Source organism: Catharus ustulatus, chromosome 5 (genome assembly GCF_009819885.2).
Source record: "Catharus ustulatus isolate bCatUst1 chromosome 5, bCatUst1.pri.v2, whole genome shotgun sequence".
NCBI classification, from domain to species: Eukaryota; Metazoa; Chordata; class Aves; order Passeriformes; family Turdidae; genus Catharus; species Catharus ustulatus.
Genome location: NC_046225.1, coordinates 26,838,227 through 26,852,213, shown reverse-complemented (window position 1 = coordinate 26,852,213; position 13,987 = coordinate 26,838,227). Strand labels below are relative to the sequence as shown.

At 50.3% G+C, this 13,987-nt stretch overlaps 2 protein-coding genes and 1 long non-coding RNA gene across 3 annotated transcripts; 1 reads left to right on the top strand and 2 right to left on the bottom strand.

Moving 5' to 3' along the window:
- Positions 1-673: 673 nt before the first annotated feature.
- Positions 674-3,218, bottom strand: LOC116996434 (sulfotransferase 1 family member D1-like). The gene is given in 8 exon segments (XM_033060043.1): positions 674-910; positions 1,035-1,062; positions 1,064-1,219; positions 1,303-1,397; positions 1,485-1,611; positions 1,709-1,806; positions 1,911-2,036; positions 2,111-3,218. Coding segments are annotated over 8 exon segments (888 nt in total). The 5' UTR covers positions 2,256-3,218; the 3' UTR covers positions 674-797.
- A 91-nt stretch (positions 3,219-3,309) lies between these two features.
- AP5S1 (adaptor related protein complex 5 subunit sigma 1) lies at positions 3,310-6,438 on the bottom strand. The gene is made up of 2 exons (XM_033060041.2): positions 6,230-6,438; positions 3,310-5,180 (listed from the first exon to the last, which is right to left on the bottom strand). The coding sequence occupies exons 1-2, from the start codon at positions 6,385-6,387 to the stop codon at positions 4,754-4,756; spliced, it is 585 nt and encodes a 194-aa protein (XP_032915932.1). The 5' UTR covers positions 6,388-6,438; the 3' UTR covers positions 3,310-4,753.
- A 124-nt stretch (positions 6,439-6,562) lies between these two features.
- LOC116996435 lies at positions 6,563-10,250 on the top strand. The gene is made up of 2 exons (XR_004417938.1): positions 6,563-6,972; positions 8,396-10,250. It is a non-coding gene; the product is annotated as an uncharacterized LOC116996435 (long non-coding RNA).
- Positions 10,251-13,987: the final 3,737 nt, after the last annotated feature.

Here is a 13,987-nt window from a genome sequence, read left to right as displayed (position 1 = left end):
AGGATAGAACTACCCTATGAGGCTGTCTTGACAAGAAACTGCAATCTAGAAACTCAAGAACCGACCAGATATGGAGCATAAATGGGGAACTTGGGGCTCCAAAGCACACCCTTGCCCCCAGTGGGACAAGGACTGCTTTGTTCCAGGCATCCTAGAGCAAGGGCAAGGTGCAGCCAGGTTGGAGGTTGCAGCATTTGTTCTCTGTCCATCAAGAACAGTGATGTTGCTGAGCCTGGCAACATGCCAGCGGGGAGCTGTTTCCCTTCACCTTTGTTCCATAGACCATGAGCTACCAAGCTCCAGCTGGGCCAAGGGGAGCTTCATCGCCACCTGCTCTGTCAAGAAACTTGCCATAACCCAGAGGCATGGAAGCTCCTGTGCATGCAAGGACTGCGGCAGCTCTGGATTTGCTGGTGCTCTGGGGATTTTCCACTCCCCACTGATTTTTGTTCCCTCCAGGTACCTTGGTAGGCTGGGGCAGCCCAAGTTGACAGGGGCCAGTGGTGCTTTCTGGGAGGGTGCCCACTCCTGGTGATGTCTGACCATCACTAGCTGAAAATCCACTGTGTGCCTACTGTCTCTCCTGATGACCATGAAGGTGTTCCTGTACACTGGCTAGAATTCAGGGGGTTCAGGTCCCACCCTCATTTTCCCTGCAGGAAATGACTCAACCTCCATTTATCACAATTTATTGCAGGGGGGAAAGTGAATTAGTGCAAGAATCTCCATCTGGATTCACCCTCCCTACTGGGAGAGCAAGGAGAATCACAGTCCTCTTGGGAAAGGAGATGAGCCTCTCACACTTCCATCTGGAAGTGGAGGTCAGAACCTGCCATGTGCTCCTGGTAGTGCTGGTTGAAGCGCTCATTCTGGGCCACAGTAAAGTGGTTCTTCCAGTCTCCAGAGATCCCTGGTGGCAAGAAAATAACTGGGCTAAATCCTCACACAGATGACATATTTGTAGCCACAGATGGGTGCTGAAATACAATCCAGACACATCCCTCCCAAATCCTCCACCACCAGCCAAACCCCACCTTTCCGGAGGAAGGGGGAGAGAGAGGCTGTGATCCATCAAGGTGGGGAGCATGGTCTCATAGTTGGCAGCAGGGTTCTTCTTCATCTCCTGGAAGGAGGTGTGGTGCAGGATCCTCTCCACTGTTCCCTCCGCCAACTCCTTTCCCAGGAACTGCAAGATCTTCTGCACCTCCCGCCGTGGGTCCTGCAGGGTGATAGACATGAGAAGGCTGCCAAAAAAGCTAGGGCGGGATGACCAGGGCTCCTTCCCCTCCATCCCAGCCTCACCTTCTTCATATCCTCATAGAAGAGGTAGAGTATCTTCTTCTCCTGCCTCTTCTCCCACCATTCGCGCACATGGTCATACCAGGACCCGTAGGCCACTGTGGGATACAGTCAAGAGATTAGCTGAAAAGGGCAGTAGCGGGGGATGTCCTTCCCACTGGCTTTTCAGGGTGGGCATCCCACACCTTTGCCAGCCATGAAGTTCTCCAAGAACTCAGCTTTTGTGCCAGGGTCAGGGTGTATCATGGCCATCTGGTGGAAGAAGTAGTAGGAGATGACAACATCCTTGGGATTGCGGGCCATGTAGACAATCTGGGGAGAGCCAAGGATATGTTTGAGAGGTACAGAGTGGTGCCTCCTCCCCACCAACCCAGATGGGGAGAGAGACAGGGGCCACCTGCCATGTTACCTTGCAGTCCTTCTCCCAGAAGGAGGTCGGGAGGAGCTGGACTGGGAGATGGGTCTTTACCAGCCGCGGGGATGGGGTTTTCTCCAGCTGCTCAATGCCTGTTGCACCAGAGACTTAGAGGTATCAGCCCCAGCACCCTTACCCCCATGCTGGCTCTGTTCCCTCTCCACCCAAGCCAGGCAGCCAGGCTGGGGAAGCTCACCACTCAGACCCTTGGAAACCTTCATTTCTAGGAAGGGCACGCGGTTGTAGATGGCATCCCGTCGGCACTTCTCCACATTGCCATCATGGTAGATCATGTCCATGATCTCGCTCAGCCATGTTGTGCCTGAAGCACAGGGACAGCATTGCAAAGGCTGGTATCACCCCATTCCCCCTGCACTCTTCCTCAGGACCACTGACATGATTTGGGGTAGGTGGAGATGAGCAGGTCATCTGGACGGGCTTTGAAAGCCTTCACCTGTGGCCAGCCCTCGATGAAACTCTTGAAAAGGGGGATGCCATGGAGGCTTCCCAGCTCCTGCCTGATTGCATCTTTCTGCTCCATGGCTAACAGTGGGTCCACACAGCACTGGCAGTCTTACCTGCTGGCAGCCTCCACAACATCCAGACTGGCTGGCTCCTGTGCCAGGACTATGCGTGGAGCAGTACTGGACTCTGTGACAGGACTGTGCCCTGGGCAGTGCCCATCAGACAAAGTCCAGCCTGGATCACATGTGGCAGAGGTACTGCCAGTGCGACAGGAGGATGCCCTGATCCCTGGTAGGATACTGTTCTAATGTGGATGCTGGCCATGCAGTAAGCCCAAGCCATGAGGGATTGGGAATGGAGCCCGCATCACCTCTCCTCCCACCTGTCTGCACTTGTCCCCCAGCTACAGCCACGGAGTGCCATGGAGTGCCACGGAGCTGTGGAACTGCAGGGACAGCAGGCATACCCAGGGGCCTCACTGCAGCCATACCTCTCCGGATTCCATGTGCTCTGGTGCCCAGGAGCCCTGGCACCTTCAGCCTCCTGCCACACCCAAGCTGTAATGTTACGAGAGCTGGCTCAGCTACAAAGCACAGAGGATGTGAAGGAGGTTCAAAGGGCCAGCAGCTGGGGCTTGGGACGGTTTTGGAGTGGGCTCTGCCTCCCTCCCCCTACCACTTCATGAGCACTGCGTTGTCCTGCACAGTGTCCCTGCTTGTCCTGGGGACCAGATTGGCCAGGACCTGGCTGAGGGTGCCGCAAGCAGGGGGTGCCTCCCTCTGTGCCTTCCTGGATGCTCCTTTGATGTCTCTTGTAGGAAAGGGCTGAATAAGCTGATCTGCTCCATCCTGGATGATCGGATCCAGTAGGTTGTACAGTATCCACCATGATGGAGCAGGTGCTGTTCTATTTCCAGGAGGAGATCAAGGAAAAGTAGAAACCAAGTGGTGCCTGGCCCAGACCAGGTCAGCGGAGTCTCTGGGAAAGGAGGCACCAGTGCAGGATATAGCATCTGGACAATTTGCAGAAATACAATCTCACAACTCTGACTTTCTGTATCCAGTGAGGGGGCTGGAAGACAGTAAATGGGTCTGTTACCCTGACAAAAGAATACATGTAACATTTTCATCTGATAATGAGGAAATAACATTATGACCTTTACTTAAAATTGAAATGCAGATGGATAGGGTCAGCAAACTGCTACCAAAACAGTGCCATATATGGTGACCAAGATATCAAAGTTCCAGGAAAAGTCTAACAGACTTACATGGCATGAAAACATACAGGGCGATCCCCATGATGGAGAATTGGGAAAAGATTATTCTTTATCTCCTTCAACTCCCCCTGAATCTACTAGACCTCAGTGTGGAAAGAGAAATCTCCACATGTATCCCATTTGATCCAATTCAGGTGGCTGATTTGCAAGAGGATTTTGGCCATAAACCAGGTGATATTGAAATCCAGCAGCTGGAATCCTATTAGTGCATACACAATAACAGCCCAAACACTCAGATTCCAGTTGATTCTCATCAAAAATTAATTGCTAACACCATTGAAACACTGCAGGATAATGTCTCTTTGGCTATTGATTGTATTCAAGCCATTTGTGGGTGCATTATGTGACGGCTGCTATCACATGCGAAGGTGAAGATAGTGCTCCCTTCCCCTAAAGGGTGGGATGCCACAGTGGCCTCCAATGCCCACACACCTCCAAGGCACAATGAAATCCCACGGCACAGCCAGAGGCCCATCATGGCTGAAGCCCAATGTCCAGCACCCCTCCTCAGGTGCTCCAGCTTCACTGGTGCAGTTACAAGGGAAAGCACTTTGGGGTCTGGCCCCGTGACAGCCCCTCTGCACAGCCTGGCGGTGCTCAGCCTGTTTCTGACATGCTGGTGAAGAGCTGTGCATGCCAGTTCCTGCCTCCCTGGATTTCCCAGCACCCAGAAACTGCTACAGTATGACCCTGCTCCCCAATACACCCTGCAGAGCTGGGTAAGTGGGTGACAGCTCCTGCCACTTTCCAGGGTGTCACACAGGTCCCCCGGCCCCAAGCAGCACCATCTAGGGACAACCACCCTGCTGTGCTAGGCACATGGCTACATCCTGCCCCACTGCCTGTTTAATCTCCCACACAGAGACCCCAATGCTCCATGGCCAGATGTACACCCCTGGCAAGGTCCCATCCCAGAGTCATGTCTCCTCCTGCCCGCCCCACAGTGCCCAGCTGGCGTAACCACAACCCAGGGTCCCTCTTTTAGTGTCCATTCACGGCCACGTGCAGCCTCCACTTGCTGTCATGTGCAGGAATGTAGTGCAGGAAAACAGCGCAGGAACTTGGCACTGTCCCAGCTCCAGGTGGGTTTAAGGGGATGGCTATTAGCTCTCCCATGATGGTGTTGGGAGATAAATGGATTAAAACCCTGCTCTTAGCTAGCTTGTTGCTCTTTATTCTTGAACTGTATTCCTCATCCATCCCACTGGGGCTTAGCCATCATCTCTGATCCCTCCCTTGTCTCTCATCCCACAAAAATATCTGAGGGTGGTAGGCAAGAATGTCATCATCAATGTAGCTCAGTGGTATGTTTTGATACCCATATCTCGGTCCATTGCCTGGAGGAAATGTTCATTGAGAAAAAGCATCTGCCCATGGGGCAGGAGACGGTCCAGGAGGCCATCAGCAGCATCAGGACGGAGCAGGACGTCAGCACCAGGGCCAAGGAGGCGAAGGGAGAGAAGCAAGCGGGGAGCCAGGCGCCGCAAAGTGATCTCAGCCAAGGATAGATTCTCTTGGGGTTCACAAACCAAGGCAAAGGCAAGGGCCAGCACTGATAACCAGACTACTGTCACGCCCTCAGGGAATGGGTCTCCAGGGGGCATCTGGAAAAGACCCCCTGGAGCATCTTGGAGTGACATCAGCTCATCAGGTAGCTGAGGAAGTTGTGGGGAGGACAGGCATCCCAAGGATGACTGAAGCAGTTGACACTGGGAGGCCACTTGCCTGGAAGAGAAAAGGGGGACCCTCGTGTTAAGGACCTCCACCTCATCCTGGGAGAGTGACCCCACTGTGAAAAACACGTTTTATTGTTTTGTTAAAATTTAAAAGATTTAATAAAAATATAATAGGAGACACACATAAAGCAAAGGGTTAAAACAGTTGGGTGCTTGGCAAGCTGCTAAGAGCACACAGTTGCTTTGGGAATGTTTTTTAAAATATACTTTACAATACATTAACTTGTTGCATATTCATAGGTTTTCTTTGCATGTTCAAAAATTTTTGGGAACTATTTACCATGGTTACTTTTTGGAGCTGCTTTTTTAGAGCATGTGTACTTTTTGGCTTGTGGTTTTAGATTTTTTTAAATTATTTTTCAATTTGGGTGGTGGTCCTGGCCTTTTGCAGCTGGTGAGTGTTGATAATTGTCATGTCAGCTGCAGGGTCTTCATTACATGTTCACGGGCTGTTATTTTAACTAAGTGGGTAGTTTAAGCATATTATTTTTAAAAAACTTATGTTTAACTTTTGCTATTAGAAAACTTATATTTATACAGAAAAGCTATTTTAACATTATACATATAGCGTTTATTCCAATAGTTGCGAAAAGGCAACAATATGTCATGCACTTGTAACACCCACTATTGGGGGAAGAGGGGCCCAGGGGACCTGCTGAGCCCAGCATCCCAAGAAAGTGTGGATCCCATGTATGGGGAGGCCGGTGAGCGGGGAAGGGCCGTGGGGCTCGGCCTAGGCGAAGGCGCTGTTACCCCTGAGGGACCCCGACAAGGGGGTTGCCACAGACTCCTCTCAGGAATGGAAGGTGTCCCACAGTCAAGAAGGTCAGAGGGGCCTGGGGCCCAGGCAAAGCCCAAGAGCCCTCCCATCAAAAAAAGGGTGGATCACGGTTGTGGGGTTCCGAGGGAGAGAGATGAGGTGTCACAAGTCCAGAGGGTTCAGGTGATGGAGGGCACACAGTGCCGGGTGTCCCACCGACACCGAGCCCAGCATCCGCAGGAAGGGGATTCCCGCGGCGGCGATTGTTCCGGACATACCTGGCCACGACTAGCAGCTGCTCCTTGCGGCAGAGACGCTGCCGGGGGCCCCCAGGGGCGGTCCCGGCTGGGGTCCCGAAGGTGCGCGCGTACAGCACGCGGCAGGGGGCGTGGCCGGCGGGCCCGCCCGGCGCCAGCAGCACGAACGCCCGAACCATGGCCGCGGCCCCGGCGCACCGGAAGCGGCGGCGCTGGCTTGGGAGGGGAGGCCCTCGCGGTGGGTGGGGGGGCAGGGCGCCCGAGCATACAGGCAACGGGTCACGATTGGCCAAAGCTCGGGGGCAGCGAGAGCTGATTGGTGGACAAAGGCCGGTGGGCGGGGAAAGGCCGCGGGGCTCGGCCTAGGCGAAGGCGCTGCTAGCCCTGAGGGACTCGTGACAACGTTTCCGCAGCCGTCTGTACTCCTGCTCCTGTTCCCTTCCCCGGCGTGTTTCCGCCACGCTGCCCCGGCACCGGGAGGGGTACAGAGCTCTGAGCCCCCACCGTGCTGCCTGGCTGGGATCCAGGTCAGCGCTGTCCCCGCGGGGCCTCGCTGCTGCCACCCCCCGCGCAGAGACAGCTCTCAGTGAGCAGTGCTCGTCCTGGGTGAGCTCTCAGCCCCCCAGGGACGCTTCCATCGCCCCAGCCCTCGCCCCTGCCAGCCGCTCTCCCTTTTCCCACACATGCTCCGCAGCCGCGTTGTGCCCAAACCCTGGTTCCGGGGTTAGGGTGAAGCCCCTCCTGTCCCCCAACGTAAACCACAGGTGACTTAGAGCAGGACAAATTATTTGGAATAAGACGGGAGGGCGCTCTTGATGTGGTCATCCTGGTACTCTGGGAATGCAGCACGGAGTCCGTGGCTCAAAGTGGCAGCGCAGCACAGTTTTGGGATCTAAATGCAGGAGGGAGTGTGTGTTCCTGGGCATGGGGTGGACACGGCTGGGAGAGGACATGGGAGTAAATGTGGCTTGAGGTGGCTCAGGGGGAATGGCCAGGGCCAGCATGGAAAAGTGCTTGTCTTGAGTGGAGCATACGGAGGAGTGTGTGGCTGGCACAGGGGCCATGGAGGGGGCCCATGGCCAGAGGGGCTGTGGAGAGGGACATGTCTGGGTGGAGACACGAGACTCTTCCATGAGACCTTTCCAGATGTGGAAAACGTACTTGTTTTCTGCCTCAAGTGGCTTCAGTGGCAAAGCTGTTTTTTAACAAATTCTTTATGGCTGTGGCTGGTTATTTGTGGGTTGAAGGTGGGGGTGGGAGGGTCTTTCTGCCATGTTCAGGACATGTTTGGGGACATGATAGCCCAACTATGGTGTCCATATTCAAACTACCATGTCCATATTCCAGCTACGGTGTCCATCTCAGGCATGATGCAGGCATCAGGAATAAGATGAATGTGTCTTTACAAACAGACTGTGTAAATCTGCCTGTAGATAGGGCTAGAAACGTAAAAATAGGGAAGTGACAGAAGAAACTTAGTTCTAGAAAATGCTAATAATCAACATGGACTGTTGCTTAGACAAGGCCATGATAAATTCCTGAACCTAGAGAAAAAGAACAAAGACTTAATAGAATTATGAATAGCTTTATTTTTTTCTTTCTTTTATATAACAAAAGGGGGGTGTGTTAGAGGGTATTAGAGGGGAGCATAGAGTAGGTGATTCGAGAAGTCTGTACCTTCTGGGTACCTCAGCCAGTGGGGAAGAGGAAGAGGGTGATGCAGCTAGGAATTTAGGATTAAAAGAGGACTGCGTCCCCCAAAAATCTGAGAGATCCGATGGGAAATTCCCATGGCCTCTTCCTTTATTCAAATAAAGTCATACGACTCCTTTGTCTCCTTTTTGGACAAAAACCTCTGACATCGTGGATTCATGTTCCTAACAGTGTCCCTCCCGGAGCTGTCTCTCTGGTGCTGCCCCCCCAGGAGTGGATGGCCAGCCTTATCCTCATGCAACCTTGCTGCACATAGCCCAGAGCTGCACCTCCATGGGTGCGGGCAGGCGGGTCCCGGTGCCGCTCCCGGGGCTGCCGTGTTGCGCCTCAGCCGCCAGGCGGCACAGCGACTCGGGGCTGCGGGAGCCCTTCCGGGCTCTTCCCGGTGGTCCCGTCCCAAGGAGAAGCTGCAGGCCAATCAATCCCCCGACGACCCTTCCTGCCACCGGGCCAAACCTGGTTTCTTCTCCCCAGCTCTATTCCAGATCCACTGCCGGCAGGATGAACCCTTCGACCCCGCGTTGACTCTGCTGTAACCCGGTAGAATAGTTCGAACCAGCCACTTCCGGAGCCACTCCTGCCCGAGCGAGCCTCGCCGCGTGTGGATCCCCCAGGAAGACGCCGGGATGCCTGCACCGAGCACGATGCTGATGCTGCTTGTTGTTCTCCGTACTGCCCTGCCAGCGCCCACCCGGCTCAACCTGCACAGAGATGTTGCGGGGAGCTGGCGGTCGCAGTTCCTTTGTAACTCCAGCTAGTTTGCGTCTCATGCTCGGGAAGGCTCTCTCTGGTTTCTGCTTCACCTCATTTGCAGCTTCAGGTGATTTGTTTCTGCTCCCAGTTTGTCTCAGGTTGAGCTCTTAGAGTTTGTTCGTGCCTCCAGCATGTTGTAGACTCCAAGCTGGTTTCACCTTCCCCGGCTTAATTTTGGCTCCAGCTTATTTCCATATTTAATTGGTCTGTGGCTCCAGTTCATTTCTGCTCTGGCTCATTGCTGCTTGTGCTTGTTCGAATAATCTTGACTTTTGACAGGGCCACAAATCAAGTACTATCATAACTTAAATATGAACAGACATAATTGTATGTTGTCTGAAGATGGACTGAGCTTCTTGGACCTATGCAAGTGGACCTTCAATCTCCAGTGGGATTCCACACAGGTGCTCCCATACTGGTTCCAACTGTCAGGAAAATCTACAAACACCAGAATTTTATGTCCATAAAGGGGACAGAGGAGTCCTGCAACTTTACTCGAGTAAAGGGAGAGAGTCCACTGGGGCACAAGCCCATGGGGTTTTCTCTCTTGAGGTTTTGGAGGGTGCAGCCTCTATCCTCAACTCCCAGCTGCAAGTTGCCCTCTTCCTTTCCCCATTGCCTGAGATACTCAGAAGGTACAGCCTTCCCAAACCACATATTCCACATATTGCCACATATTCCCCTCTTGTACCTACTATTTTACCCCAAAGTTCAGAAACTCAATTTTGTGCAGACCCACTTATTTGTTTCAGGAGCCAAGCTGTCTGGTCTCTGCAACAAACCTGCTGCTCAAAGGTAGTACAGACATTGAGACCCATTTAAAATATGTTAACCCCATACCTTCACCCATCAAATTGTTTGGAAAGACATTAGCTTTCCTCTCACCACCTTGAAGAATAACAAATAACAAAGTTCCAAGCAAAGTGGTTAAGTAATGGAAGCAATAATCACAGGAATATGGAAGACAGAAATTGATTGCCTAAGTTCTTGAAAGGGAAAAACACAGAAAGATAACAGCCTTCTAATCCAGAATATATAATTATGAACGAAAAATATCCCCAGTTTTGACTGGTTCTGTAGTGAAAACTTGCCCTAGTGATGAACTTTTACTCCTTATAATAGGAAAAACCATACCCCAGCTCAGGCACCTCCCCCTACAAAAGGACCACCACTCACCAAGCATGGGCTATGATTTCTTGGGACACAGTGGCTTTAATTTGAAGTAGAGAAAGGATGAGCCAATAATAACTTAAGCCAAGTAGTGACTTAAGTAAGACTTAACAGCCCAAGATTGTGCCTTGAGGTGCTGGGGTTTACCGCCCAGCACCTCTTTCTGCCAGAGCAGTAAATCAAATTACATGTTGTGGTTAAAGAAATCTCCTTTTTTACAGTGAATGAGTTTGGTTGAGTATCTGATCCTGTGTGTTAACCTATAGAAGCTCTCACCCTTTTCAACACACTGCTAATCCCCTCAGTAATTTTGATATAGGAAGATGATCCGAGGAATGTTTGCACATTGTTCTAGCTGAGAAGATACATTTTCCTTATAAATAGAGCCCTGAGGCCTCAAACTGTGTTCAGTGGCTGATGCTGTTTCAAATTATTTTTCCTTCTTGCCATTGCCATCCATTTATACCTGCTACAGGATAACTGCTGCCCCTTCCAGCAGTATCAGAGACCTATAGGGCAAGCCAGTTCAGCTATAGGTAATTTCAAGGTAGTTTATGTTGTGGTGACTTCATTGGTTTTGTTCTTTCAAGTATTATATGCCCAGCCTTACACAAAATCCAGTACATAAGGGGGCTACAAGACAGCTGAAGAGAGGCTTTGGTCAAGGGCATGGAGTGATAGGACAAGGGGAAATGGCTTCAAACTGACAAAAGGCAGGTGTAGATTATATATCAGAAAGAACTTCTTCCCCTGTGAAGGTGTTGAGGCACTGGAACATCCCTGGAAATGTTCAAGACCAAGATGGGTGGTGCTTTGAGCAACCTGGTGTAGTGGCCCTGTCTATGGCAGGGGGGTTGGAGCTAGATAATCTTTGAGGTGCCTTCCAACCCAAGCTGTTCTATAATTCTACGATACAAACTGGTCTGGTTCTGTCTTTTGGGGGCTGTACTTGTGCAGTTGTGTACCCAAACTAGAAGTTTTCCTTCCGTCTGAAACAAAAAAAAAAAAAAAAAAGACCAGTAGGCTGAAGCAAAATTTAACAGAAAGAAAGGAATTAATCACTCCCTTATTTAGAACAGAATAAGGATTTTAAAAAGCCCCAAACTAAAAAGAACAAAACAAACAAATGAACAGCCAAACCTCAAAACATAGAAGGATATTTTGGTATTAACCTTGCTGGTGCAGCTGCTAACATAAATGTTTTCTGACGCAAGTGCATATTATGAACCAATGTGTAACAGTTAACCCATAAAGGTTTGTGTACTCAGAGTAAGGCTGGGGAGGTGATTTTGGCTGCACTGATTTCAGGTAGGTTTTGCAATTCTGCTTTGCTTCACTTCTGAAAAAAATCAGAAATGCCTTCATAAAGTCTGGCAGAGAACTGATGGCATTGGAGTGGCTGTAACTGGAGAAATCCAGAAAAACCTGAGCCTCCTAGTGCTGCAAAGCTTCATTTGGCAAGGGAAAGGAAATTCGGTTGCATTCTTTAGTTGCAGCTCAGCCTCTTTATCAGGGAAAAGAATTACCAATGGTGTCTCTGAAGCTGCTTCTCACTAAACAAATAATCAGCTCCAAGGAGAAGCTCTTGACTCAAAATAATATAGTTCCACTACTTACTGAACAAAGTGGTCTTACCCACCTTTTAAGGGGAAAGCTACTTTATGACAATAGAAATCCTCTTAGGTCATCAGCCTTTACCCTGAAGCTGCCTTTCTTGCATTCTGTTTTCTCCTCACCGTTGGGTTTCTTGGGTTAGTTTTAGTTTACAGTTACTGTCACATTTGCAGTGGATATGTGTGCAGCAGGTCGAATAAGCTGCCTCCCTGAAAATGAGCACATTTACACTGTCCTGTTTAATTTCTTGGTGAAAATCATATCTATGATTTTCTGTGTGTATTTTTTCTGGGAGAAACTTTTCCTCTGCTGGCAGCACTGATGGCGAAGACCAGGATAAGTGTGGTCAGGTGGGAGAGTCTTGTGAGCCTGTCATGTCCAAAGTGTCACCCACTGCACACATGAGCAGGAGCTCATGCCAGTTCTCCTCAAAGCTACAGCACTTTCATGTGTATTCATAGACTTGTTTTGCCTGCTCATGGTAGATGATTTACAGGAGCACAGAGCAGAAGCTGCTCTCTATTCCAGTAGGGAATTTAAATGCTCTGTGACCTTGCATTTTGAGGGATCATTTAGCCTTTTAATTGTGGCTTTCAGGCTGAATATCTTATATTTGAGTGGCAGAGCCCCAAAGCTCTGGTTTGGCTTCCCACATCCTCTCACTTAGTTTTTGCTATTTTTGGCAACTGCCATCTCTATTCCTCCAGAAAACCAGCTCCCACCAACCACTCCCATGAAAAACATGCAAACAATAGAAAGTTTAACAGGACCTCTACTAGAGTTTAACTCCTGCAAGTTACCTGCTTGGAGGTCCCTCTGATATTACTGCAGTCTTTGGTTTCACTAAGTTTGAGCTGTAAATATACTTACAGCTGGAGCAGCATCTGCAAAACCACTTCCAGCCAGGTGTCAGTAACATGGCTTTGATTCAGACTTTGGGAACAGTATATGACTGATTACAAGGATTTCCAGCTCCCAGATCTTTAATGAAGTGACTGCTAAAACAGAAATATTGCAAACCTCTTGAGATGCTTCTGTCATTTCCCAGTGTTAAAATAGCTGGTGCTTTAAAGGGTACATTTGGAATACAGCATTATAAATCTCTTACAACCAATTTTACAAATTTTAGTCATGCAAAACTGCATCAGTACTGTGAAACTTGTTTGCTGAGCACCCTTCCATCTTGCCATCAAACTGTTGTCTTTGTCCTTGTCCTGGTTTAAAGGGACAGTATTGCCAGGAAAAGGAAACTCAGGAACTCTCAGGCAAAAAAAGGTATGGGTTTGGAATAACAGTTCTTTACTGATACATTTATAAGACAAACAAAAACAGCATCAACTATATGAAAGAAAAAAACCAGTGACAGAACAGAAACGGAACTCAGTCTCAGCCTCTTTTTCCAGTGACAGATGCCCTCCTCGTCCGCACAGTCCGATGGAGCAGGGCAGGCAGCCTCTCAGTCGCAGCTGCTGCAGGAGCAGGGGAGCGAGGCGGCACCGGCCGTCCCAGGTGGGAGAAGGGTGAGGGAAGAACTTGCTCACCGTGGGTGTCCCATGGGTTCTCAGCGTTGTTTCTCAGAAACAGGAAGCTTTAGCAGTCCGAGTCCAGCGGGATCTGATCTCACCACGGAGAAGAAACAACCTCTCTCCTCTGCCGGTGAGCTGCCACTGTCCCCCCACCCGCCGAAGGACCAAAGCAGTACTCCACTTTCGGCCATCAAGAAAATCAGGGCCTGCCCAGCCACTCCTTTGAGCGCTTAAACGGCTAATAGGAGAGCCACCCCGGCTAGCTTAACATAATAATGGGAAAAATTTTCTAAACCTCCCCCAGCCCACAACATTATCCACCCAAAATTTTTTCCATGCTAACATACTACATCAAATTAGAACCTTTAAATTATATACATACATGCAGTTACAGACACAGTATCATAGATAGTTCACCCTAGAATTAGGTCTCCTTGGGGTATGCATCGGGTTTCTCCATCCTTTTGCATCACCCACCAGGTACAACCTGGTCCTTGAGCAAAAACCACCCCACGGACAGGATTGTCTTTGCTGGAGGCAGAGTTCACCCAAACAGTTTTCCCTAGCATACCTCTCATGTATACCACTGGAACCTTATCCCCATCTGGTGTTCCCAAGAGCTCAAATTGGGCAGGGCCTGCTTGGTTAGTGGAACCTCGGGTATTCACTAACCATGTGGCCTTTGGTAGATTACTTTCCCAGTTCTTGAAAGTCCCCCCACCAAGTGCCTTCAATGTGGTTTTAAGCAGGCCATTGCACCGTTCGACCTTCCCAGCTGCTGGTGCATGGTAGGGGATATGGTACACCCACTCAATGCCGTGTTCCCTAGCCCAGCTGTTTATGAGGCTGTTCTTGAAATGAGTCCCATTGTCTGACTCAATTCTCTCAGGGGTGCCATGCCTCCAAAGGACCTGTTTCTCAAGGCCCAGGATGGTGTTCCGAGCAGTGGTGTGGGGCACAGGGTAGGTCTCCAACCATCCGGTGGTGGCTTCCACCATGGTCA